This window comes from Melanerpes formicivorus, unplaced genomic scaffold (genome assembly GCF_026170545.1).
Source record: "Melanerpes formicivorus ecotype bairdi unplaced genomic scaffold, bMelFor1.0.p_v2 SCAF_8, whole genome shotgun sequence".
Classification (NCBI taxonomy): domain Eukaryota; kingdom Metazoa; phylum Chordata; class Aves; order Piciformes; family Picidae; genus Melanerpes; species Melanerpes formicivorus.
The window spans coordinates 22956821-22983201 of NW_027142360.1; the positions used below are offsets into that span (position 1 = coordinate 22956821).

The window sequence follows — 26381 nt, forward strand, 5'->3', positions numbered from 1 at the left end:
GCGCTGCGCAGGGCACTCTGGGAGCTGTAGTCGTCTTGGGGGGTGATGGGATTTGCAATTCGGGGAACAGAGCCAATGGAAGCGGGGCTGGAGGCGCTGCGCAGGGCACTCTGGGATCTGTAGTCGTCTTGAGGGGGTGATAGGATTTGCGGTTCGGAGGACAGAGCCGATGGGAGCAAGGTGTGCGGAGCCGCGCGTGGTGCCCGTCGGAGCGGGCGCCTTCGCCGCTGCTCTCGGCGACTGGGGCCGGGCTGGAGCTTCGGGCGGGGCGGGCAGCCCGCTGCAGGGAGGTGCAGGCGGTGTCAGCTTCCTGTGGTCAGAAGGTGCCTTTCTGCAGACGGAGTGCCTGAGAGCGCAGCCTGCTGGAATATAGGTGTAAGTCTGGGGTTCCCCAGTGCCGTCGGTTTGTCCTTTCCCTGTGTGAGGAACGCCTGTGAGCTGCGTGTTTGTGGAAATGTCCTTGCTCTGTACGAGTTCGTTGTGCATCAAAGGCAGCATGGCCAGCAGGACCACGATTCAGCCCCTCTCTTCAGCTCTGGTGAGACCTCACCTGGAGTACTGTGTCCAGCTCTGGAGCCCCCAACACAAGAAAGGCATTGGACCTGTTGTAGCAGGCACAAAAATGATGGGAGAGGTGGAACACCTCGCCTATGAGGAGAAACAGAGTCGGGGTCCTTCGGCCTGGAGAAGGCTCTGGGAAGACCTTATTGCAGCCTTCCAGTGCTTAAAGGGTGCCTCTAATAGTAATGGTGGGGAGGGACTTTTTAGCAGGGCCTGTTGTGATAGGACAAGGTGTGATGGTTTTAAACTAAGAGAGGAGAGATTTAAGGTAGATAGAAGGATGAAGCTTTTTATCATGAAGCTGGTGAAAGTGGAACATGTTGCCCAGGCAGGTGGTAGATGCCCCATCCCTGGAAACAGTCAATGTCAGGCTGGATGGGGCTCTGAGCAACCTCATCTAGTTGAAGATGTCCCTTCTATATCAGGGGAATTGGACTACATGATCATTAAAGATCTCTTCCACCCTAAACCATTCCATAATCCTATGATTAAGCAGAACACTTGAGGAGGCCTTTCTTCTAAATGTCTTCAACTCTTGTTTTCTTTAAACTTAATTAGGCTCCTGCTTCTGCAAAGGGGATTGATTCATGTGACAAGTGCTGTGCTTTGCTGAATTAGAAACTGTGGGTGGGTTTTCACTGAAGTCTGGAGGGCTCTTCAGGGAAGGAGAAGTTATAAAGCTATAGCCACCTATGTTGGCATAAGAGCATGTTGAATTGGTTGTGTGAAAACCCACCTGCTTGGCATTAAGCCCAAAAGGCTAAGCCTCTATCCTGCAACTCAGCATTTGCATTGCTTAGGCAGTGTGCAGGATGATGCTCTGTATTCATAAATTCTGCAGTTGTAAAAGAAGATCAAATGAGTCAGTCAGGCACAAACATACAGTATATATCAACTTGTATATACAATACATATAAAGAGCAAATTAACTTTTTCAAAAGCACTGGCTTGAAACGTTTTGAAGTACTAATGAAGGGGGGGGGGAGTCAAGAGCTGTCATTGTTCCACCACATTGCCAATGTGCAACTTGGAAGTGCCAGAAATACAGTAAAGAAACTGTGGCAACTCACATCATGAAATGAGAGGACAGGGAATGGGAATAGATGTACACACTCTCCCAGCTCTCTTGGATGCTGCTGTTGTGACTCAGGCAGGGAGCCTACAAGTGTGCAGTGAGAAGTGAAAATGATGGATTTAATGTCCTATGTCCTTTTAGAGGAGAGCAGCAGCAAAATAATTATATCATGGTGGGAGTTCCTGCACTCATTGTTTTTTTGTCTGCTCTGGATGTGGTCTCTCTGATCTGTAGTCCCAGTGCTAGTTACAGCAAGGTAACCTTGCAGCTAGGTGAGCCTCATTTGTCTCAGGAAAAAAGATGCTACCATATCCAAGACTTCAGCCTTTGAAAGGGCAGGAGAGCCAACTGCAAAATGGAACTCGTGACTGCTTTTCTGAGCAGACCTCCCTCCCATGCTGTGTGGGAAGCCTGTCTGGGTGTGCTCACAGTGGAAATGCTGATGTACCTGAGCATCTGTCCCTGGATTCCAAGCGTGGCATTTCCTCTGTTCCCAGAACAATGAGGAAAGTGAGAGGAAATCCAAACAAGCTCTCTGCATGACAGAGAAAGGAGAGGAAACCTGAAACAATTTGCTGGGCAGCATTGGAAATGAAACTGCTGCATCCCACTGAGCTCCAATTATTCAAAAATATTTAGAAAACAAACCCAACCCAATAAAAAACACACACATGGTGTAGATTCTAGTTATGACTGTGTGTTGCAAAACAATCAAAGCAATCTGAGCCATGAGCTCGTTGTACATCATTGAGGGCTAAAGGTTAAGTCTGGCTTAGCACGTAGACATAAACCCTTGTGAGGGTCATGGGAATGCCTCAGGAAATGGAGCCAGGGGATGTGGCAGGAAGTCACTGCTTGTGATGTGGGTTTTTTTTTTGTTGAACTCACTGCCCATGCACCTTAGCTGCTGTTCTGTTGGGGAGCAGGGTGGAGCAGTTCTGCTCTGGTGAACTTCCAATTTGGCTATTTCCCTTTTGTCAATAGATGTATTTGAAATATGGGAATGATTTAGGGTGGAGAGTTCGGACCCAAACAATTGTTCCACAGCCTTTACAAATCAATGTGCATGTGAAAACACTTCACAATGTTCAGAAATTGCTGGGAACCATAAATTGTCCTCTTTGGGGAATTTCCAATGCAGATTTAAGTCCTTTGTTTGAACTCCTAAAGGGGGGTACTAATCTGTGTTCTCCTCTAGCTTTGAATTCTGAAGCACTTCAGTCTTAGCAGAATGTGACCATGGCTGTTGCTTTGAGGCAGGCTCATCGATGTGCACCTGAACTACCTTCTTTCTTAATTCAGTTGAATCCTGCTCGGCAGCCACATGCCTTCTTTTTTCAGTGGGACCCAGGTAAAACAGACCCATTGCTTTTAACTGAGTGGGTTTTTTCTTCCTAACCAGCCTGTTAAGACAGTTTCTGCACAGCATGAAATGTTTGCCTTTTTAATTATTGAGGCCAGACAGAGACTTGGCATTCAACAAGTCCAAGTGCCGGATGCTGCACTTTGGCCACAACAACCCCATGCAGAGCTACAGGCTGGGGTCGGAGTGGCTGGAGAGCTGCCAGACAAAGAGGGACCTGGGGGTGATGGTTGACAGCTGCCTAAACATGAGACAGCAGTGTGCCCAGGTGGCCAAGAAGGCCAATGGCATCCTGGCCTGCATTAGGAATAGTGTGGCCAGCAGGAGCAGGGAAGTCATTGTGCCCCTGTACTCTGCATTGGTTAGGCCACACCTTGAGTCCTGTGTCCAGTTCTGGGCCACTCAGTTTAGGAAGGACATTGAGACACTTGAACATGTCCAGAGAAGGGCAACAAGGCTGGGGAGAGGCCTTGAGCACAAGCTGTGGGAAGAGAGGCAGAGGGAGCTGGGATTGTTTAGCCTGGAGAAGAGGAGGCTCAGGGGTGACCTCATTGCTCTCTACAACTACCTGAAAGGCGGTTGTAGCCAGGAAGGGGTTGGTCTCTTCTCTCTAGCAACCAGCACCAGAGGTGAGGAGAAAGTTCTTCACTGAGAGAGTCGTTTGTCATTGGAATGTGCTACCCAGGGAGGTGGTGGAGTCACCATCCCTGGAGGTGTTCAAGAGGGGATTGAATGTGGCACTTGGTGCCATGGTCTAGTCATGAGGTCTGTGGTGACAGGTTGGACTCGATGATCTTTGTTCACATGCAGGTGTGCAAAGAGACATTGATACAAAAGTGTTTCATGTTCATTTAATCAAACCAGCAGTGTACTGACAAACAGGCACAGGCATTACAAGCATCTGAGTCACACTCTGAGGGACTACAGCTTGTGTTCTTCTTATGTGTTAAAACAAATGTTGATTTTATGAGAGGAAGAGTTAAAAAAGACAAAGAGTCAAGCTTTGTGAGATGGCGTGTTGCTCTTCTTAAGAGCTTGCTTGGTGTTACAGAACTCAGTGTTGGTTTTGGGGTATTTTTATGATCATTTTGATTCATGCATCTGCAGGGGAGTTTCCCTTATCTACTGGGACATACTGGTGGAGGTGGAATTATCCCTGCATTAACTCCTCTAGGTGTCTCAAGCTAGTTTCTGGGGTCTTTTCCTTGTACCTCTTCCAGGTACAGACACCTTCCCCGTCATGACTGTACTTGAACACTTTTCAATGTTTGTCCCAGGAATATCCTTGTGAGGTAGGGAAGTGCTACTACCCCCATTTGTGGGGAACCAAGGCACTGATGGGTCAAAAAATCATGAAGGATGTATTTAGCAGAACAGTCACTTGAAACAGGGTCCCTTCTTCTTTTTTTTTAAATGCCCTGCCACTGAATCACTTTGCTTCTCTGAGCCCCTCTCAAGTATTAGTACCAATATATATGTTGCTAACATGAAGCCTTCCCTGGTAAGCCCTACTCTAGGAGTATGTGTAGGTCTCCATGAGTGCTGCCTCCTCCTTCACAGGAAAAAAAATACCCTGTGGGTCTCACAAGCTGCTCAGCTGCATGGAGAGTGGCACTCCACCTCTCAGATCTGGTCTTATCACAGGTGGGCTCCAGCTCAGAGCAGTAGCACCAACCTGTGCTTCCCTCCCTGCTGCAAAAGATGACACTGCTTTCTTCCACCAGTGCCCTGAGGCAGACTCTGGTTCCAGGCTCCCTGACCTGTCCTTCTCCCTGTTTTGGTTCCTAAGGTCTGTCATTGGTTGACAGAGCTTCACCTATTTTATAACTATCAGCATTCAGGCCATGCTTTCCTTTCCCTACAGTGACTTTCACTCCTTCACTGCCAAAGAACAGATAACTTGCTCTCACATGCCACAGACTTCCTTTGCCTCTAAGAGGAGCTGCTTTCCTTTGGAGCAGAGGCCTTCTTTTTAAAAGGAAAAAAAAAAAAAAATACATCTTTAAATACAGTATAAAAAAAACACCCTTAAAATAATCTTAATGTAAATAAATAGAACATAAACATCACAGTACTGAGCCTGGAGAAGTTTCTTCAAAAAAGCATGACAATTTTTGGCCCTGCTATTTCACCCTGGGGTGATGAGCCATCCCTGCAGTCTGTCATATCTGGAGCTGCTTCCTTCAACAGCCTTTCCAGTTGTACCTTGGTAACCAGGCTGGAACTCTACTGGAACTCTATTGCTGCCTTTTTTTTTTGCGGGGGGTACCTCAGCCCTTTCAGGTTCATAAGTTATTTACAAACCAGGTTCAGTCAGAACCAGGAGTGCAGGTATTTCCCCAGCCTCCTGACCAGCTTCTTTTTTTGCTACCTTGGGTAAGCAGAGCTGGAGAGGAGCTGGGGAAACACGGGGCTGAGGAACAGCAACCTAACCCTGCATGCAGGCTCTGGGATGTGCTGCCCTGTGCACAAAAGGCCACAGGTCCATCACAACCTCCAACCTGAATCATGTGGCTGCTGTCAATTAGCAGTGTGTGAGGGAGCTTTAGCTTCTTATCAGGAAGGAGCTTGTGTTCAGATATAGATAGGGCACAAGAGAGATGTTCACACCTGTGTGGATCAGCACCACCAACAGTACAACAGCAACAGGCAGCAGTGCTAACAGTAGCAGTTAATAATGTCACATTTCCAAGCCTGGGTTTAGTTATGGGGCAAACCCTGTTTCAGCTGGATGATCTTGAGATCTCAGCAGTGGTTACAGAACCCAAATTGAGTCTCCTCATACACTGAGAAAGCTCTGTCCTAGACTCCAGAAGTTCACAGACTTCATCCATTGCCCTGGTGCAGGTCTCGAGGTTAGCAGCCAGCTTCTGGATTTTGGCCTTCAGCACAGCTTGGCTAACTTTTGTGACCTCCTTTGTGTATTCTGGCACGAGGAAGGTGTGGGAGCCGCAGAAGACCATGAAGCAGACAGAGTTGTAGAGAGAGATGGAGGCCCTCTTCTCTGACTGGCGCAGCCTGGGGTCCCCAGGGCCCTGCCCCCGGCGAAGGAACTCCAGGCAGCCAAGGATTTCCCTCATCTGTTTCCGACAAGTCGTGGCGATTTCCTGCACCTTCCTCACCTCTCGGGAGTTGCAGAGCACCGAGGAGAGATCGGAGGTGATGCTGACAGCCCCGCCAGCAGCGGCCAGACCCAGACCCACAGCCGACGCCAGGAGAGAGGCTCCCAGGGTGGCCGGGCTGAGGGAGAGCCCCACGATGGCGGTGAGCGCTCCCGCGGCCGTCAGCGTGCTCCCGCTCACGTTGGCGATCAGGGACCTTCTGCGGAGCTTGCTGAGTTTCCGAGCTGCCTTGTGAAGGTGAGCGATCTGCCCACGCAGCCTCCGCCTCTGATCCAGCAGGGAAATGTGGAAGTGGTGTGTGGGGTCTGGTGTCTGGGGAAAGGCAGCCCCGTTTCTCTCCATGGCCTCTGTCCAGAAACAGAAAAAGCTGGGTTAGGATTTGTGTTGAGTAAAACCAGTGAGACGTGCTCAGCCTGGACCAACATTTCAGGGATGGCCTCCAGCCAACTGGGGGTTTCTGCTTTGCTGAGCTATGTGGAACATTTGCTGTCTGCACACACGTACACATTCACGCACACACACCCACCACTCACGTAGACACCGCTCTCACACACTCATGTGCACACTCTTTCACATACACTCTCACACTTTCACACACACCCATGTACTCACACACACACACTCTCACACATTCACTTACGCACACACACTCGCACTCTCTCACATTCTCTCACACTCTCACACACTCTCTCACACTTTCTCTCTCACACTCTCTCTCACACTCTCTCGCACTCTCTCGCACACTCTCTCTCGCGCACTCTCTCTCGCGCACTCTCTCTCGCGCACTCTCTCTCTCGCACACTCTCTCTCGCACACTCTCTCTCGCACACTCTCTCTCGCACACATACACCAACAGCATCCTGGCCTGCATCAGCAATAGTGTGACCAGCAGGATCAGGGAAGTGATTATGCCCCTGTACTCGGCACTGGTGAGGACACACCTCACATACTGTATTCAGTTTTGGGCCCCTCACTCCAAGAAGGGCATTGAGGTGCTGGAGCGAGTCCAGAGAAGGGCAACAAAGTTGGTGAAGGGTCTAGAGAGCAAGGCTGATGAAGAATGTCTGAGGAAAATGGGATTGTTTAGTCTGGAGAAAAGGAGGCTGACGGGAGACCTCATTGCTCTCTACAGCTACCTGAAAGAAGGTAGGAGTGAGGTGGGGCTTGGTCTCTTCTTTAGTATCAGGTGATAGAACAAGAGGAAATGTCTTTATATTATGCCAGGGGAGGTTTAGTTTGGATATTAGTAAAAAGTTTCTTTACATAAAGAGTGGTCAGGCATTGGAACAGGTTGCCCATGGAGGTGGTGAAGTCACTGTGCCTGGAGATGTTCAATAGATGTGTGGACATGGCACTTTGGGATGTGGATTAATAGCCATGATGGTCTTAGGTCGAAGGCTGGACTCAATGATCTTAGAGGTCTTTTCCAACCAAAACAATTCTGTGGTTCTATATACATTTAATTACCATATTCCACTATTACTTTCAAACAGAAAAAAACTCCTAAATGTTTTTCTTGTTCCCTGAGAGGAATGAAATATCTCAAAGGTTGAGGTCAAAAGTGATGTTCCTACTACCTCTGTGAGGTACCTTCTAACCCTAGGGACTCAAATTCCCTTCAGGTTTAATAACTTATTGCTCAGAGAATCACAGAATCTATAAGGTTGGAAAAGACCTCAAAGATCATCAAGTCCAACCTGTCATCCAAGACCTCATGACGACTAAACCATGGCTTCAAGTGCCAGGTTCAATCCCTTTTTGAAGTGCAGGATTAATGTGTTGACCGCATGATGGGATTCAGAGGATCTGCAACATTCCAGGATATTTTTCACATGAAAAGCCAGGATCTGAAAAAATGGAAGCCATCCATCCTAGATTGCTATTTAGAGGTCATTTTCCATTAAAGGAGGATAGAGGGAAGCTGCTGAGGGGAGTCAAGGTCTGGATTTTCCATCTAGGAGGTGAGAAGCTCCTTGATGCTTCAGATGTGTATTGTGAACATCCTTCCTTTCTTTAAGCCTAAGCTGCTCAAGGTCCTGCAGCATGTTTTGCCTATTGTAACCTGGCGTCAGGGACTGGACAAAGATGGGAAACATTGTTCTGTGCTGGATCCCCAGTGGCACAGAGGCCTGTGGACCTTGTTTAAAAGGTTCACAAAGGGGGCATCAGAAAAGCAAGCCCACTTTCAAAATGCACTCCCTTGGGGTTGGAGGAACAAGAGAAGCACAGAGGCCTGTGAATATAAAAAGCTTGAAAACTGCTGGCTATGGCAACCACCCCTGGCAAGATAGTAGGAGAGCATTTGCCTTTCTAGAGGGTGAATATTCAGGGTTTCAGTGCTGGACAATCTTTGCTTTCTCAGTTCTTTGCCATGAGAATAGAAAGAAATGTTCCAATAAACATTTACAGGTTGTTCTAGGGCTGCAAAGTGGTTTACAGTATCCTTAGGCTTGTCTATGTATAGGACAACTGAGACAAGGGAGGTAACAAGAGCAGTGTAGCATTGCCAGTTGGGCAGATGGGACCAGAGATTTTATGCTCCACTGCACTACACTGTGCACAAGGCTATGCTGCCTCTGCACCTAGCAAAATCTATCTGCAGAGGTAGGAAGCTGCTTGCAGTCCATAATGCCCTTATAGCCAAAAGAAGTCTCTGCAGCAGAAAGACCCTGTCCTAGAGCCAGCTAAGCAGAATTATTCTGCAGCCACTTTTTAACTTAGTCTTTTGTACTGTGTGAATTGCAGGTGTCTGGTTCCTCACATGAGCACACAATATAGCTGGGATCTTTGGGGCTTTCATTCTGCACAATTCCCTTGTGTTTCAGAAGGAGGAAACCTCCTACCATAAGGAGTCTCTCCATTCTGAAGTAAGTAAATAATCTCACTGCAAGTTTTTTTCCCCTTCTGCTTGCCCTAATCCACCTCATGTAGAATCCTTTAGGACCTCCTCCTATGATCCCCCCCGTCTTGGTATCATTAGGCCACTTGAGCCACTTAGTACATTGTGATTTTCTTAGCTGGAGGCAGTATCCTCATATTATTAACACTATAGTCAGAAATTAAGCAGAAATCACAAGGACTAACATGAAGCTAGATGGACACTGGCATTGACACGAGCTAAGACCCTATCATCAGTAACTTAACATCAGGTCAATAGTAAGATCATTAAATATATTGATTCCTGTAGACTTTTAATTTGTTCTGCAGAGTTTCTTGCTGAGAAGAGTCTCAGGTAATAACAGCAACCACCTCACTTGCATGTAATAGAACAATCATCCAGTATATAGCATAAGCTGCACAGCTTTTTGACTACACCAGTTTATGCCAACATAAAGGAAAATTAAACCAGTTCCTGCTTTTAGAGAAAAAAATACCTCCCCAACAACACAGGTACACATTAGACCAAAAAAACCCTGTGAGAATGATTTCCTAATACAGCACTTGAAAAGACTCCAACAAATACTGCTTCAGACTTACCTTTGCTGCCCAGCTGACCTCCCCAAAGACAAATTCTGATCTGTTTCTGGAGGAGACCAATTTATAGCTCCAGTGGACCAATTGCTGCCACGGGAATGCTTTGCCTCATAGTGGGAGTTTGCCATTTCCTGCTCTCCCTTGTGCAGGAGGATGTGACACACTGGAAAGTGACCTGCAGGACAGCGAGCACACATCATGCTCAGGAAACGATCCCTGCGAATGAACATTGTGTGGTAGCTTTTCCTGAGGTGTAAGGAGGGGGTGAGGGGGGAAAAAAATCATTTAACATCTCAGCCTATTCCTGGAGCTGAGCTAGTGCACTCATTCCCCTCAGGGAACAGCTGCCTTTCCTTTCCCTGAAATAGCAACTGACTTTACTCTATGCTGGAGCAGCCAATTAGTTGATGACTGAAGTTTCCCCCCCCCCCCCCAATCATGCAGAGCCAGTGGAGTAAGAGCCAGCCAGCTACTTCATTCAAAGCCAGTATACTTTTAAAATCCCAGCTCTGGGACACTCTTGTGTGTGACTGGTTGGAGCACAGCAGTGCTGTGTGAGAGCTGGAGCAGTGCTCCACCCCATAAAAGGGAAACAAGCTCTCCAGCAAGAGGAGTGCTCTGAATTCCCAAATCGTCTCCTTCTGAGCAGATAAAACTGTGCAGCATCCTGCAAAAGGATTTCCCTGTGGCTTTGCTCTGTTTCTTAACCACAGACATCAAGATGGTTGAGAAACAGCCATTATTTCCTAAGATGCCTGCCTAGCAACCAGTGATAAGTAAGGAAGGGTCATTGGGATCTCCCTTTTGGCTGCCTGCTGTTGCCTGGCAGTTGTGCCCACATACAGCTGAGGCCAGAGGAAGGAAGTGATGAAGATGTTAGGGAGAAACAGCCTAAGTGACACTCCTGGTGCTGCCTTTTCACACTGAGCCAGGGCCAGCTTTAGTCAAAGACAGGTTCTTTGAATGGGTTCAGGAAGACAGGACTTTTTTGGTGGCACTAAGTGGTGCAACCCACTTTAGACCATGTGTCCTTACTGACACAGGGCCTGTGCAGAAGTTGCACCTGAAGAAGGGGAATTTCCTTTTTTGCTTGGTGACTTCTTACTCTTCAGGGCTGTTTGCTGACAAGGAACCTCTGATTGTAGCCTAGCATCTCTCTGGCCTGGTGAATCTGAAAGCTACCCAGCTGTCAGAGAGTGGTGAGGCTTTACCTTTGAATATGTGAGATGTGTAGCCATGCAATTGCTGGAGATGAACTTAGGAAGAGCCAAGGACTGACAGGTAGCAGGCAGGGAGATGAGAAAGCTGGGACCATTCACTTCGGTGGCAGCTTCATTTTAGATCACTTTAAAATGTCTGTGAAACAGTGTGTCAAGTGTTTTGTCAGGGGTGGACCTGCATGGGGTCTTAGGCTCGGGGTGAGGAGTGGGGGCTGCCCGGGGAGGTGGCGGAGTCACCATCCCTGGAAGTGTTCAAGAGGGGATTGGATGTGGCACTTGGTGCTATGGTCTAGTAGTCATGAGGTCTTGGGTGATAGGCTGGACCTGATGATCTTTGAGCTCTTTTCCAACCTTGTTGATTCTATGATTCTATGAGATAGGACATGAACAAACAAACAAATAGCAGTGAAGAGCTACTTCAACCTGTCACAGGCCCCAAAAGAGAAAACATTGTTCTGAAGATGCTTAAATAAGCAGTCTTGGTCTGTCACACTTTGTACTTGTTGCACGTTAACAGGAAGGTGATTTTGACACTGAAGGAAACAGTGCTTTAGCCCTTCCCTTTGTTTTAGCAAGCATATGCTTGAATTTGAGCCCATCTGCCTTGGCAAAGGTTTGCAGTTGATAGAAACCAGAACAGTTTTTTCACACCTTCCCAAATAGAATAGGATTTATTTATTTTTTTGTGTGTTATGTAACTTCATCTGCATCAGGACTTGTGCCAATCAAGAAGTCCTTGCTAGGACTCTGAGTTTTGGTAAAAATTAACTCAGGAAGAAATGGTGAGAGGTCTCGAGCCCGAGCCCTGTGAGGAGAGGCTGAGGGAGCTGGGGTTGTTTAGCCTGGAGAAGAGGAGGCTCAGGGGAGACCTTATTGCTGGCTACAACTACCTGAAGGGAGGTTGTAGCCAGGTGGGGGTTGGTCTCTTCTCCCAGGCAACCACCAACAGAACAAGAGGACACAGTCTCAAGATGTGCCAGGGGAGGTTTAGGCTGGATGTTAGGAAGAAATTCTTCACAGAGAGAGAGATTGGCCATTGGAATGTGCTGCCCAGGGAGGTGGTGGAGTCACCATCCCTGGAGGTGTTCGAAAAAGGATTGGACATGGCACTTGAAGCCATGGTTTAGTTAGTCATGAGGTGCTGGGTGACAGGTTGGACTTGATATTCTCTGAGGTCTCTTCCAACCTTATTGATTCTATGAAAAAAAATACCCACAAATGTCTAGAGTGAGCCTGAGAAGATGACACAGTTTTGATTGCTCTTCTTCTTTTCCCAGTGCTCTTCCTTTAATGTACTCATCTGCCAAATATTCCCAGGAGCCCCTGCAGTGCTTAGTGCGTGGGCAGAGGACATCATTAGAAGGCAGAAGAGACAATTCACTTTTTTTGTTGTTGTTTAAATAGTATTTCCTCACAGACTTTCCTGGACGCTGAGAGACCTGCACTTCATAGATGTGGTGGGTTTAGGCCATGCCTTTAAAGTTTTGTTGCAGATTTCGAGCAGAGAAGTAGGAAAATGTAAATAAATCACTATTGGGTGTGAAAAGGAAACCCACAGAGAATTCTAAACAATTGCATTGGAGAAATACCTGCTATAAGACTGCTTGTACCAAAACATTCTGGGGGGCTTCTCTTCTCTGCTCACTTCGTGCTCTGAAGGGATACTAACCTGCTTCTGCTTGACCTTGGCTGCATTGTTTTGGTGAAGTCTAACAGCTGCTTTCTTCTCTGCTCCTTTCTCCCTTTGGGACAGGGGGTGGGGGGGCAGAGGGACAGCTTCCCTGGTCTCTTTGACTGGGGGGGTGGTGTTCTTGTGTTGTTTGTTAATTGTAAATGTCTGTAAATATTGGAAATCCTGTGTATTTTGTACACATTCATTGCATACCATTGTGGAGTGTAGGTTTTGCTTGTAAATACAGCTTTCATTTGCTTCCATACTGAGCTGGTCTGGCAAAGTTTATGCTAGGGGGAAATTTCAACCCGCCACAATAGAAGACAAGATGTTGGTCTCAGTCCAGGAGGGTTTCTCACGGGGATCATCCATCCCTGGGCTCCTTCATTGTCTAAAGAGACAATAGTGAGGTCCATACCCAAAAAGTAAGGCCTTCTGATGAGGAGCTGCACATGTCAACTGCATTTTTACAAAGAAATGTGTGCTAGGATAAAAGCCATCATTTCCTAGGGAGTTGCCCTACAGCAGTATGCTGTGATCTGGTTTTGTCCCTGCTGACACTCTCACAAGCATCCCTTTGGTGAGACTGCTGCTCTTCTCTCCCACTGATAGTTACAGAGATCTTCTCCAACAAAGGTGAGCAGGTAGGAGTGGGAGCAGGATGGGAGAAAAGCATCTTCTCTGAGCACCTCCCAGGAACTGAAAGGATTTCAGTGCCATTAGTGCATGTGCCCAGATGTGAGCACCTCTGCTGACTCACCAGGTAGGTCCCAGGGCCTGCCTGGAGTGAATCTTAACTACCAGGCATCTCAAGACTTATGGGGTAGATCTGACCTTCACTGGGCAGTCCTGAAAGCTGGCAGGGGCCTCACCACCCTGTCTGCTGTATGTTTTCACCTAACCTTTCTGCCACTGCTGTCTTTTCATTCTTGGCCTGTGAATTGCTTGGGCTTGAAGATGGAAGGGGCACAGCAGATGTTTTGCAACTACCCAGGCCAAAAATGGTCCCTCTGCTCCACCCTTTCCCACGTAGCTGCATCCTCTTGAAACAGGCAGAAGCCAGACCCATGCAAAATTTGCCCTGAAGGCATTTTGCAGGAGCAGATGACCAATGAGGGGAAGGAAGGATGTTTTATTGCCTCATCTCTCTTCCTTCCAGTGGATTTTGGCAGAAAATGTTCATTCTGAAGCAGTTTGGAGCTGCTGCAAGGTAACATTTGAATGTAAGTGTATAACATTTGAAGGTGGAGTTTCAAAGATGCACTTCATTTATTAACATTGATCAAATCAGTGAGTAAATTTGAGTAAATTTATGTTCAAATATTACCTTTTTAACAAAGGAATTCTGTGATGCTTGGTACTTTCAACCTTAACTGCTGGATCCTAGGGCTAAAATCTGCCTTTTTACTATTCTTCTTCCTGCTGTCAGTTGAAACCGTGATAAATTTTAACTCTTCACAGCAAGACATTTGCTCAGATTCAGTGGGAACCTAAACAGGCCCAAATTAAAAGAAAGAAAGTGAATTAGATCAAAAAGGAGTGCATTGGCTTTCAGTAACCTTACCAGTAGATCCCAATTAATGTTTGAAAGCATTCCATAATGAGACAGGCTGTTCCAGGCTCTGGTCACCAGTGTGTGTGTGACTTCAGCTGGATTTGGAGAAAGCTACAAAGATCAGGGCAGGGGAGGTTAAAGAGGACAGTCTGTGGGATGGAAACATCTCTTGTTAGTTCCAATGAAGTAGGATATCAGCCAAGTGCATTGACTGTGCCTGTTCCTGCTCTGTGAGCAAATATTCATGGAACAAAAACACCATCCTGAATTGCCTTGTCAAAACAAGTCAAGTAAGTCACAACAGGACAAAAGGTAACGGCCTCAAGTTGCACCAGGGGAAGTTTAGATTGGATGTTAGTAAGAATTCCTTTGCTAGAAGAGTGGTCAGGCATCAGAACAGGCTGCCCAGGGAGGTGATGGAATCACCATCCCTGGAGGTGCTCGAAACACAAGTAGATGTGGCACTTTGAGACATGGTCTAGTGCTTCTGGAGATGTTAAGTAGAAAATTGGACCTGATGACCTTAAGAGTTCTTTTCCAAACTTAATGATTCTATGATAACACTACCAGCAGTGTCTGCAGGGATCAAGTATTCATTTGGACATGGAGAGGGAATTTCTGCAATGAAGCTCATCTGGGTCAAAAGAGAAATGAGTTTTCTGGCTGTGAGCATGCAGGAGGTTGTCACTGAGGGGAGGTTATTTTCTATTTGCTCTCATTAGAGATTGAGTGACTGTACAGATCAGATGGCATGTTTAGTGTTGGACTGGTATAGCTCTAGAAAAATATTTTCACACCTGAAGCAGCTCAGCAGGCTTGGAAAACAGGAACTGGGCAGAGAGAGTGGTTATGTTTTCTTATTGTCAGTCCTCCCTTGATCACTGCAGTCAGGGAGCTGGATCAGGACTCAGCAAATATATTGCTCTATTTTGTGTCTTTAGAGAGGTGTCTGCAGATGAGCATCCTTCTTTCATCTGTACTACAGACATTGCACCTGAACACTTTTTCTATAGGCAGGTCTTCAGGAGTGGTCATGGAGAAGCATAGGCAAAAAGCAGTCTCTTTCTCTAAAACCTCCTCCTCAATAGGAGCCCTTTCTTCCATAGACTGTAAAAGGCATCAGTTATGAGGCTGCCTACTTCTCACCACCTTTTATATTTCAGGAAGCATACGGTGGCTGACTCATTTCCTGATGTATACTCAAAAATCACATCACTGTGGATCCAGGACCTCTGATTACCAATATGACAACTCACACTTTCTTGCCCTTCTGCAGCAATCTCCATGAACTTGGGAGGTATCTTCTGTCTCCTGATGTGCCTGGAAACAGAGGCAGGGAAGAAGGTGGTTTGCTCAGTGCGTCATGGGCAGAACCAAGTGGTGAATGTAGGTGGCCACAGTTTCAGGTGAGTGCTCTGTGAGGCTACCCTGTGACCTATCACAGCTTTGTAATACTGATCAGGTGATGACTTAAAATTCCCTTTTTCTAGGACTATTCAAGGCTGGAGTGTGAAACTTCCCCATTTTTAAATGGGAAAACTTCCAATTCATAGATGCATGAAATGGTTAGATTGGAAAGGGACCATAGAGATCATCCACTCCAACTTCCCTGCTGTAGTCAGGGATGCCTCACAAATAGAGTCAGCTGCTCACAGCCTAATCCCACGTTGCCTTGAACACCCCCAGGGAGGAGGCATCCATGACCTCCTTGGGAAAACTATTCCAGAATCCCAATTCTAATGAAAAAGTTCTGATTTGAATGAAAACTTCTGATTCTAGGCAGCTTGCTAAGAGGACTAATTCAGCCTTCAAAGCCATAGTATTCATGGAATCATAGAATGGCTTGACTTGGAAATGACCTCAAAAATCATCCACTTCCACCCCCCTGCCCCACCAAGGGCACAGACACCTCCTACTAGATGAGGTTGCTCAAAGCCTCATCCAGCCTGGTCTTAAACATTTGCAGGGATGTGATGTCCACAACTTCCCTGGGCAACCCATTCTAATGTCTCACCACCCTCATAGTAAAGAACTTCTTCCTAATATTTAATCTAAATCTACCTTGCTCTAGTTTTATTATTTTCTTTATATATATTGGAAAAGGAAAGGCACCTGCAGGCCAGCAGGAATCTTCCCTTGTAAGGCCCCTGGGACAAAATTTCATCTATTTGTTTTTACTGAATGTGGATGTGATGCATGTCCTATGACTGCATAGGAATTCTCATTTGAATATATGTCAGCAGTAAGGAGAGAATATTGCTTCATGCAGCTAAGATTTAAAAACCTCTTAGAAGCTGTTTGTGGGTTCGGAACTGCCAGAGGAGTTCTAGTGGAAAAAGGAATAAAAGGTATGGATGAATTCAGGGTCTCGAAATGAAACTTTACATAATGCCCCTTCCATGTACTTTAATAGAAGGTGACAAAAGAAACCCCACCAGAAGCATCCCTCCTCCTCCAGCTCTTCTCTGAAGACTTCTGCTTGCCCAGCTCCATGCAGCTCCCCTGCTTTCACAGGTGCAGTGATGACAGCAGCTATCTTTACACTTAGTTCAGGGCAGTGCTTCAGCTTCTGGACATCTATGCTGAGCTTGTTTCTTTTGCAGACTCTGCAGCCCAGTGTCCTCTAGGAAAAGTGCAAGGAATGTCAACTTCAGGCCCTGCCCTCCAGCAACACAGAGCGAGGGACCAAATCTCTTCTCCCTCAACTATGTTTCTCCACTTGTGCTGAGCCACTGTGACCTTGGTTTTGTGAAGTGGCAGCTCATTTCCCTGCCTTCTCTGCAGTAAGTTAACAGCTTCTCTGCTGTAGCCTGGATGGATTTGGCCACAGTGGGTCAGTGATGGATGAAGAAACGAAGTCAGGAGAATCAGTTACCAGTTAGTAAAGCTATCAGTTACTAAAGCAGGTGTCAGAGGCGCCTAAGTGCAAGTGAGTGCACTTCTGCAAGCAGGTCTTTTCCCAAACTATGGATCACAGCAGTCAATAGGAGAAACAGGTCCAGTGTCTATCATAGAATTGTTAGGGTTGGAAGTGACCTCAAGGATCATCTAGTTCCAACCCCCCTGCCATGGACAGGGATACCTCACACTAGATCAGGTTGCTCTAGATTAATCAGGTAACAGCAAATATGCTTAGCTGCTGAGAGCAAGTAAAGGCAGTTATCCTCTCCTTGGCCAGAGTGGGTAGAATGAGAGACAAGAGTGAGGTATTTGGTTTTGTTAGTTGTTTGGCTTTTTTTTCCACTCTCAGATCTTGCATTTTTCTGAAATAGTGAAGTTGGTGGTCTGGTCAGCATCCTACATATGCTGTGTGAGTGGAGTTTGTGCAAATCAGGCACAAATGCAGCACTATGATGGCGCTAAACTGGCTGATGGACATTAAACTTCTAGGTAAGTGCATTAGGTACTCCTACCTGAGACACAAATTCACAGCTGACAAGGAGGTATGCACACTAACAGAGTAGTCCCCACATGATGGATAAGGAACTTTACATCACTGTGCTGTAGCTAAAGGTTTTATGAACAGAAGCTTCCCATGACTTGATCTAACCTGGCAAAAGAACAGTGAGCACAAATTGTGTTTCTTCTTCCTAGCTTGGCATCAAAATAGAAGCAGGATGGTGCTCTCACATCTCTTGCAGACTAGATCTTTGCCAATCTTTCCCCATGTTCCTGAATCATACCAATAGACTTTATAGAAATAGCACTGTGGGCTTTATTTAGAGCGTGGTTGGTTTCTGGATGCCAGAGACATACATGAGACTCAGTGATTCAACACAAACGTTTTCATCTTTCGGTTGTGCATCCCAATTTATCCCTTTAACATCAGAGAGCCTTTTGCTATGTCAACACCACCAAAGGACTGCAAAGAAAGTAGCCCATTCTACAGTAAATAAAGTACATGCTGCCTATGATTTCATGCATAACCTCTGGAAACTTTAGCTTTAGAAGCGGAGGAAGGGAGGGGAAAAAAAAAATCCCTCACGAAGTGTTTTGCAGTAGCCAGAGGTCTAAACCTCGCTGAGAAGCAGAGGAACGGCTTGCTTGTGGAAGTTTGTGCTACCTCACTCTCTTTGAAACTATTTTATTTTAAAGAATGAGCTTCTAAACGTTAGATTTCTGCTCTGATGTGAAGAAGACCGTCTGAAGATTAACACTGATTTTCCTGTCTCACCTTAACTTTAAAGGAGAACTTAAAATTTCCGAAGAAAAACAAAACTTTGGCATTTTCAATGTCTGTTGGGTTCCAGGAGTCGGGATTTGTTGTCCTCTCTCTGCACAAACACCTCTTTTCGCTACAAGACACTGCTGAGTGAAAATAGGCACTTCCACGGGCCCCCGGGTGTAGAAAAGGAGCCATTTCAGGGCAGATAAAGTAGTAAAAACACTTTTTATTACCCCCGAAGAAACACAACCAGAGCGCAGAACACCGGCTGGCGGCGGGGCGGAGGGGACGGCCGGCACCAATCAGCGCCCGCCGCGCTGCTATAAAAGGAGGCGCCGCGGCTGCCGCCGCTGAGAACTGCGAAAACTGCAAAAACTGCGAAATGTCTGAGACCGTCCCAGCTGCAGCGCCTGCTGCTGCCCCGGCCCCCGCCGCCAAGGCTGTCGCTAAGAAGCCGAAAAAGGCGGCGGGCAGCTCTAAGGCCCGTAAGCCGGCGGGCCCCAGCGTCAGCGAGTTGATCGTTAAGGCTGTGTCTGCTTCCAAGGAGCGCAAGGGGCTCTCTCTTGCGGCTCTAAAGAAGGCGTTGGCTGCTGGTGGTTACGATGTGGAGAAGAACAACAGCCGTATCAAGATAGGGCTTAAGAGCCTGGTCGGCAAGGGCACCCTAGTGCAGACCAAGGGCATTGGGGCATCCGGCTCTTTCCGCCTCAGCAAGAAGTCTGGAGGAGAAGTGAAGGAGAAAGCCCCCAGAAAGCGGGCAGCTGCAGCCAAGCCCAAGAAGCCAGTGGCCAAGAAGACTGCCAGCACGCCTAAGAAGCCCAAGAAAGTGACAGCGAAGAAGAGCCCCAAGAAAGTGAAGAAGCCAGCAGCAGCTGCAGCCAAGAAAACAGCAAAGAGCCCCAAGAAAGTGGCTAAAGCTGCAAAGCCCAAGAAAGTGGCAGCCAAGAGCCCAGCCAAGGCAAAGGTCGTGAAGGCCAAAGCAGCCAAGCCCAAGGCAGCCAAGCCTAAAGCCGCCAAGGCGAAGAAGGTAGCAGCCAAGAAGAAGTAAGCTTCGGTGGAGAAATCTCTGTATTGAACCCAACGGCTCTTTTAAGAGCCACCCAAGTTTTCTTAAAAGCGCTGTAACACTGAGTAGCACCTTGGCGGGGGCAACAGGGGAGGTACGGGGGAGTTTCGAAGGAAGTTCTTAGCGGGTTCTACTGGATAAAACTGCGTTAGTTCAGAAATGGGCTACGGAGGTAAAAGCAACAGCCTTCAATGCTATACTTTTTAACCACCGCCCAGCGTGGCCGGGAGGGGCGGGGTGCTGTCATGTTAGCTTAGCAAGGTTCAAGCGGCACCGAGATTGGCTAAGGGCTGTGGAAGGGCAGAACTACTACTTGGGAAACCCGCCCCACACGGCGGGAGACAAGAGAGCAAAGGGTGCGAGCACGGGGGTGTGTTCGAGTGGCTGTCACGGGATTTTCAAAAGTCTCAGCCAATTTTAAAACTGCCTTATATTTAACAATTTCATGCTCTTTTTCTGAATTTGTTGGTGGCTCTGAAAAGAGCCTTTGGGTTCCTTGGGGTAAAAAAGCTATAGCTGGCACAGTTGTTCGGCGTTCACTTGGCTTTAGCCTTGTGGCTGTCGGTCTTCTTGGGCAGCAGCACAGCCTGGATGTTGGGCAGCACTCCACCCTGCGCGATCGTCACCTTGCCCAGCAGCTTATTCAGCTCCTCATCGTTGCGGATGGCCAGCTGCAGGTGGCGGGGAATGATGCGCGTCTTCTTGTTGTCGCGGGCAGCATTGCCTGCCAGCTCCAGGATTTCAGCCGTCAGGTACTCCAGCACGGCCGCCAGGTACACCGGGGCGCCGGCACCCACTCGCTCTGCGTAGTTGCCCTTACGCAGCAGTCGGTGGACACGACCCACGGGGAACTGGAGACCGGCCCGTGAGGAACGCGACTTGGCCTTGGCCCGAGCCTTCCCGCCTTGCTTTCCACGCCCAGACATGGCAGCTCGTCAGAAATTACAAAACACGCTATACACACGAACGAAAACGGCTTCTCAACTCGCCCTTTTATGCCTTCCCAGGGAAAGGCGTGAATTACGATAGGCTGACAGAGAGACATTGAGAAAACAACCAATGGGAAGACGGATTGAGTTCCAACCAATGGCAGTGAGAAAAGAAATCTATGAATGTAAAAGACAACATTAGCCAATAGAAAGTAAGGTATTAGTAAACCCTAATTTGCATACAGTCCCTATAAAAGGAGGACGGTCGGAATGCTTTTCTGTTCGTTTCTGTGTGCTGTTCAGCAGAGATTTTGGGAGGTTGCTTACAATGCCTGAGCCAGCTAAGTCTGCTCCCGCGCCCAAGAAGGGCTCCAAGAAAGCGGTGACCAAGACCCAGAAAAAGGGTGACAAGAAACGGCGCAAAAGCCGCAAGGAGAGCTACTCCATCTACGTGTACAAGGTGCTGAAGCAGGTGCACCCCGACACGGGCATTTCTTCCAAGGCTATGGGCATCATGAACTCTTTCGTCAATGACATCTTCGAGCGCATCGCCGGTGAGGCCTCTCGCCTGGCGCACTATAACAAGCGCTCCACCATCACCTCGCGGGAGATCCAGACGGCCGTGCGGCTGCTGCTGCCTGGTGAGCTGGCCAAGCATGCTGTGTCCGAGGGCACCAAGGCTGTCACCAAGTACACTAGCTCCAAGTAAGCCGCTCTGTGCTTTCAGACTTTCTTCTACCCAAAGGCTCTTTTAAGAGCCACCCAAGTTTTCAATAAAAGAGCTGGCGCTGGATTAGATTTTTTTTTTTTTTTTTTTTTTTTTTTTTTTTTTTTGTCTTTGCAGTTCCAGGAGCTTTGCTGGGAAACAATACTATAAAAGCGATGTTAGTTATGTGGAGAGTGGGGGGGTTTCTGTTTATGGTAACCGGTATGTTGCCCACCTCCTTTAAATTCCAACAGAGAAGGCTCGCGATTTTCTGAAAGCACCCCCGAAACCCGCTTCACTTTGCCCTGCGCTTTAGGAGGGTTCTGAGGGCAGACAGTTAATAAGTTATGTAAGCGTTCTCGTTAACCTCCCGAAATAAGCGTGTCCTGCATAGGCGTGCTTCCTCTTTCCCGTCAGGCAGTCCAGCGACTTGGGGCTAACAGGAAAAGCACACACCGTTCCCCAAAACCGTGCGCTCTCTTTACGTTCCCAGTCTGACATCCCCGCACATACGCACCGTTACTGTGCAGGCACACAGAAGCTAAGCAGAACTTCACGGCATTCTTTCCCCCGAACCGCGCAGCTCACATGTGGCACCGAGCACACTCTGAACTCACGCCCATCCCCTCCCGCACTCTTCCCCTATCTCTCGGGCGCTTCTCCCCCGCCGCGTTGCCCCGCGCCCCCTAATGCCAGCAGCCCAAGGGAGCCGGGGCCAGGCGGGCGGAATGTAGGACGCGGAGCCACGCAGCTGCTGCTGCTGCTGCTGCTGCTGCTGGGCTCGGTCCGACCTGAGTGAGGACTGCGCGTCCTTCCGCAGCAGGCGGGCCCGGCCCTGCGAGGCATCAGCTGCCGGCAGGGCGCTGATTGGTCTCGGAGGCGCTCGCGGCTCCCATCCCGTCCTCGCTTCACCAAGGCGCCCTCCTCCGAGCACAGCCGCGCCTTGAACCGGGGAAGCCGAAAAAACAGGAAACATCCGCGGTGTGCGAAATATGGGCTGCCGCCCGCGCTTACACCGTTCCTGCAATCACCCCGAACTGAACGCCGTTGCGGAGTGGGAGAAAACGGTGTGCACTCGGGACACGGAGGCTGCCAAGCCAGGGAGCGTTACCCGGCAGTCCCGATGGCGGGAAGGAGTGTTTGCGTGAGGACGAGGGAGACGGGTCGGGAAGAGGAGGCGGCGTGGGCGACTGGATCCTGCTGCACCGGTCACCTACGGCCACCTCACCGTCGCCCAAACTGCTGTTCTCGGGGACGGGCCAAGCATTTCTCGTCAGACACCGGAAAAGCCGGTGCTCAGGCGTTCTGTAGGGCCAGAAAAAGACAAGCGGCCGGGCCGGGGCAGGCCATGGCGGGAGTGATAATAGGAGGAAGGGAAAGGCAGACCGGTTCGGCGGCTCTGGAGGCAGAGGGGGCGTGGCGGGAGGGGGGGGGCGTGGCGGGGGGAAAGAAAGGCTCCCTGAAGCGAGGCGCGGGCTTTTCGAATGCTCGCGACGCCCAATGGCAGCCAGATTCGCGCAGTCAGCCAATCGGCAGGAAGCTGCGGCTATAAATGCTGTCGCCGCGGTGCTAGTGCTATAGTTCTACCCCTGTAGGGAAAGAGTTTGGTGTGGTGTCTGTCGAGCTATGGCGCGCACAAAGCAAACCGCCCGTAAGTCTACCGGCGGGAAAGCTCCCCGCAAGCAGCTGGCCACCAAGGCGGCTCGTAAGAGCGCCCCGGCCACAGGCGGCGTGAAGAAGCCCCATCGCTACCGCCCCGGCACCGTGGCTCTCCGCGAGATCCGGCGCTACCAGAAGTCGACCGAGCTGCTGATCCGCAAGCTGCCTTTCCAGCGCCTGGTGCGTGAGATCGCACAGGATTTCAAGACCGACCTGCGCTTCCAGAGCTCTGCCGTGATGGCGCTGCAGGAGGCGAGCGAGGCTTATTTGGTGGGGCTGTTCGAGGACACCAACCTGTGTGCCATCCATGCCAAGCGTGTCACTATTATGCCCAAAGACATCCAGCTGGCCCGCCGCATTCGTGGTGAGCGTGCTTAAAGCTCTTGCTCACACCTGCCCTTGGTTCCAGCAAACATCAATATACACTATACAGACCCAAAGGCTCTTTTAAGAGCCACTCACACACACAACAGAAAGAGCTGAAGCACTGGTTTTAAATGGTTACAGCTTTTCATGTATTAATTCTTCTAAGATTTCTTTTCCTGCTTTGTTTCTTTCTGTTCACATCAAGTTACTCTGTATTAGTTTTCACGAATTACCTTATTTGCAAATACTCCAGTTTGCTAGCAGTGCTTTGCTAATGCCCCCAATTGCGCTTAATGAGAGCTGGGTTCAAGAGGAGAGAGGGAGAAATTGAAGGCAAAATGGTTGAGGTCGATGTAGTAGTGTGGCAAGCAGACAACATCAGGCAAACAGGTTTTTTATGTTGCTGTGACTGCACCAGACAATTAAACAGATGTCAGTATTTCCCATGTAATTTCTGGAAAAGTAATTGTGAAATAATTATACAGATTACAGTACTGCAAGTTCTTGAGGGGGCTAATATGTTTTCAGCTGGGACTCCTAATATACTAAAATCAAAACCAACTTCTACCTTGATCCCTTTCAGGTGCAACAAACAGCATTGCACTTCAACTTCACTAGCAAGAAAGTGTACCAAAACCACCAGAAATTTTAAAAACGGAAACCGTACATGGAAAGCAGCAGAGCTTCAAAATATAATGTAAACACAATGGTTTGTCTAGATAGCAAACAAACCAGAAAAATGGAATCCAGAAGCAATACAGCTCTTTTTGTTGCGTGTGTGAGTGGCTCTTAAAAGAGCCTTTGGGTCTGTATAGTGTATATTGATGTTTGCTGGAACCAAGGGCAGGTGTGAGCAAGAGCTTTAAGCACGCTCACCACGAATGCGGCGGGCCAGCTGGATGTCCTTGGGCATAATAGTGACACGCTTGGCATGGATGGCACACAGGTTGGTGTCCTCGAACAGCCCCACCAAATAAGCCTCGCTCGCCTCCTGCAGCGCCATCACGGCAGAGCTCTGGAAGCGCAGATCGGTCTTGAAATCCTGTGCGATCTCACGCACCAGGCGCTGGAAAGGCAGCTTGCGGATCAGCAGCTCGGTCGACTTCTGGTAGCGCCGGATCTCGCGGAGAGCCACGGTGCCGGGGCGGTAGCGATGGGGCTTCTTCACGCCGCCTGTGGCCGGGGCGCTCTTACGAGCCGCCTTGGTGGCCAGCTGCTTGCGGGGAGCTTTCCCGCCGGTAGACTTACGGGCGGTTTGCTTTGTGCGCGCCATAGCTCGACAGACACCACACCAAACTCTTTCCCTACAGGGGTAGAACTATAGCACTAGCACCGCGGCGACAGCATTTATAGCCGCAGCTTCCTGCCGATTGGCTGACTGCGCGAATCTGGCTGCCATTGGGCGTCGCGAGCATTCGAAAAGCCCGCGCCTCGCTTCAGGGAGCCTTTCTTTCCCCCCGCCACGCCCCCCCCCCTCCCGCCACGCCCCCTCTGCCTCCAGAGCCGCCGAACCGGTCTGCCTTTCCCTTCCTCCTATTATCACTCCCGCCATGGCCTGCCCCGGCCCGGCCGCTTGTCTTTTTCTGGCCCTACAGAACGCCTGAGCACCGGCTTTTCCGGTGTCTGACGAGAAATGCTTGGCCCGTCCCCGAGAACAGCAGTTTGGGCGACGGTGAGGTGGCCGTAGGTGACCGGTGCAGCAGGATCCAGTCGCCCACGCCGCCTCCTCTTCCCGACCCGTCTCCCTCGTCCTCACGCAAACACTCCTTCCCGCCATCGGGACTGCCGGGTAACGCTCCCTGGCTTGGCAGCCTCCGTGTCCCGAGTGCACACCGTTTTCTCCCACTCCGCAACGGCGTTCAGTTCGGGGTGATTGCAGGAACGGTGTAAGCGCGGGCGGCAGCCCATATTTCGCACACCGCGGATGTTTCCTGTTTTTTCGGCTTCCCCGGTTCAAGGCGCGGCTGTGCTCGGAGGAGGGCGCCTTGGTGAAGCGAGGACGGGATGGGAGCCGCGAGCGCCTCCGAGACCAATCAGCGCCCTGCCGGCAGCTGATGCCTCGCAGGGCCGGGCCCGCCTGCTGCGGAAGGACGCGCAGTCCTCACTCAGGTCGGACCGAGCCCAGCAGCAGCAGCAGCAGCAGCAGCAGCAGCAGCTGCGTGGCTCCGCGTCCTACATTCCGCCCGCCTGGCCCCGGCTCCCTTGGGCTGCTGGCATTAGGGGGCGCGGGGCAACGCGGCGGGGGAGAAGCGCCCGAGAGATAGGGGAAGAGTGCGGGAGGGGATGGGCGTGAGTTCAGAGTTCACTCGGTGCCACATGCGGGCTGCGCGGTTAGTGGGAAAGAATGCTGTGAGGCTCTGGTTTGCTTCTGTTAGCTTCTGTGTGCCTGCACAGTAACGGTGCGTATGTGCGGGGATGTCAGACTGGGAAAGTAAAGAGAGCGCACGGTTTTGGGGAACGGTGTGTGCTTTTCCTGTTAGCCCCAAGTCGCTGGACTGCCTGACGGGAAAGAGGAAGCACGCCTATGCAGGACACGCTTATTTCGGGAGGTTAACGAGAACACTTACATAACTTATTAACTGTCTGCCCTCAGAACCCCCCTAAAGCGCAGGGCAAAGTGAAGCGGGTTTCGGGGGCGCTTTCAGAAAATCGCGAGCTTTCTCTGTTGGAGCTAAAAGGAGGCGGGCAACATACCGGTTACCATAAACAGAACCCCCCAGGTTCCATCAAACAGCAGTTTCACGGTATTGTGGTTTCCCAGCAAATCTTTTTAAGACTGCAGGGGAAAAAAAAAAACAAACAGCGCCAGCTCTTTTATTGAAAACTTGGGTGGCTCTTAAAAGAGCCTTTGGGTAGAAGAAAGTCTGAGAGCACAGGGCGGCTTACTTGGAGCTAGTGTACTTGGTGACAGCCTTGGTGCCCTCAGACACAGCGTGCTTGGCCAGCTCACCGGGCAGCAGCAGCCGCACAGCTGTCTGGATCTCCCGCGAGGTGATGGTGGAGCGCTTGTTATAGTGCGCCAGGCGAGAGGCTTCACCGGCGATGCGCTCGAAGATGTCGTTGACGAAAGAGTTCATGATGCCCATAGCCTTGGAGGAGATACCCGTGTCGGGGTGCACCTGCTTCAGCACCTTGTACACGTAGATGGAGTAGCTCTCCTTGCGACTCTTGCGCCGTTTCTTGTCACCCTTTTTCTGGGTCTTGGTCACCGCTTTCTTGGAGCCCTTTTTGGGCGCGGGAGCGGACTTAGCTGGCTCAGGCATAGCGGCAGAAAACACCTTCCTCCCTTGTCACGAAAGAAACAGAAGCAAGCGACGGACGCTAACATTCCTCTCGGTCTCCTCATTTATAGCAGCGCTGAGTACCCAGCGGCTCGTCAGGAACACATTCCTATTGGTTGGAAGTTCGACTGGCCGTCGACGCGCCGTGCTTGCTTCTGCTATTGGTC

The 26381-nt window shown here is 49.5% G+C and overlaps 7 protein-coding genes across 7 annotated transcripts; 3 read left to right on the forward strand and 4 right to left on the reverse strand.

Moving 5' to 3' along the window:
* Nucleotides 1-3835: 3835 nt before the first annotated feature.
* APOLD1 (apolipoprotein L domain containing 1) lies at nt 3836-9682 on the reverse strand. The gene is made up of 2 exons (XM_068142646.1): nt 9599-9682; nt 3836-6468 (listed from the first exon to the last, which is right to left on the reverse strand). The coding sequence occupies exon 2, from the start codon at nt 6461-6463 to the stop codon at nt 5723-5725; it is 741 nt and encodes a 246-aa protein (XP_067998747.1). The 5' UTR covers nt 6464-6468; nt 9599-9682; the 3' UTR covers nt 3836-5722.
* An 8830-nt stretch (nt 9683-18512) lies between these two features.
* LOC137443180 (histone H1.10-like) lies at nt 18513-19270 on the forward strand. Its single transcript, XM_068142649.1, has one exon. It carries the CDS (start codon nt 18590-18592, stop codon nt 19253-19255), a length of 666 nt encoding a protein of 221 aa, XP_067998750.1. The 5' UTR covers nt 18513-18589; the 3' UTR covers nt 19256-19270.
* Nucleotides 19271-19789: 519 nt separating this feature from the next.
* Nucleotides 19790-20453, reverse strand: LOC137443184 (histone H2A-IV). The gene has a single exon (XM_068142653.1). The coding sequence runs from the start codon at nt 20197-20199 to the stop codon at nt 19810-19812; it is 390 nt and encodes a 129-aa protein (XP_067998754.1). The 5' UTR covers nt 20200-20453; the 3' UTR covers nt 19790-19809.
* Nucleotides 20454-20528: 75 nt separating this feature from the next.
* Nucleotides 20529-20988, forward strand: LOC137443185 (histone H2B 5). Its single transcript, XM_068142654.1, has one exon. The coding sequence runs from the start codon at nt 20531-20533 to the stop codon at nt 20909-20911; it is 381 nt and encodes a 126-aa protein (XP_067998755.1). The 5' UTR covers nt 20529-20530; the 3' UTR covers nt 20912-20988.
* Nucleotides 20989-22508: 1520 nt separating this feature from the next.
* Nucleotides 22509-23021, forward strand: LOC137443182 (histone H3). Its single transcript, XM_068142651.1, has one exon. It carries the CDS (start codon nt 22535-22537, stop codon nt 22943-22945), a length of 411 nt encoding a protein of 136 aa, XP_067998752.1. The 5' UTR covers nt 22509-22534; the 3' UTR covers nt 22946-23021.
* A 701-nt stretch (nt 23022-23722) lies between these two features.
* LOC137443181 (histone H3) lies at nt 23723-24232 on the reverse strand. Its single transcript, XM_068142650.1, has one exon. The coding sequence runs from the start codon at nt 24204-24206 to the stop codon at nt 23796-23798; it is 411 nt and encodes a 136-aa protein (XP_067998751.1). The 5' UTR covers nt 24207-24232; the 3' UTR covers nt 23723-23795.
* Nucleotides 24233-25686: 1454 nt separating this feature from the next.
* LOC137443186 (histone H2B 5) lies at nt 25687-26196 on the reverse strand. Its single transcript, XM_068142656.1, has one exon. It carries the CDS (start codon nt 26194-26196, stop codon nt 25816-25818), a length of 381 nt encoding a protein of 126 aa, XP_067998757.1. The 3' UTR covers nt 25687-25815.
* Between the last annotated feature and the right edge of the window lie 185 nt (nt 26197-26381).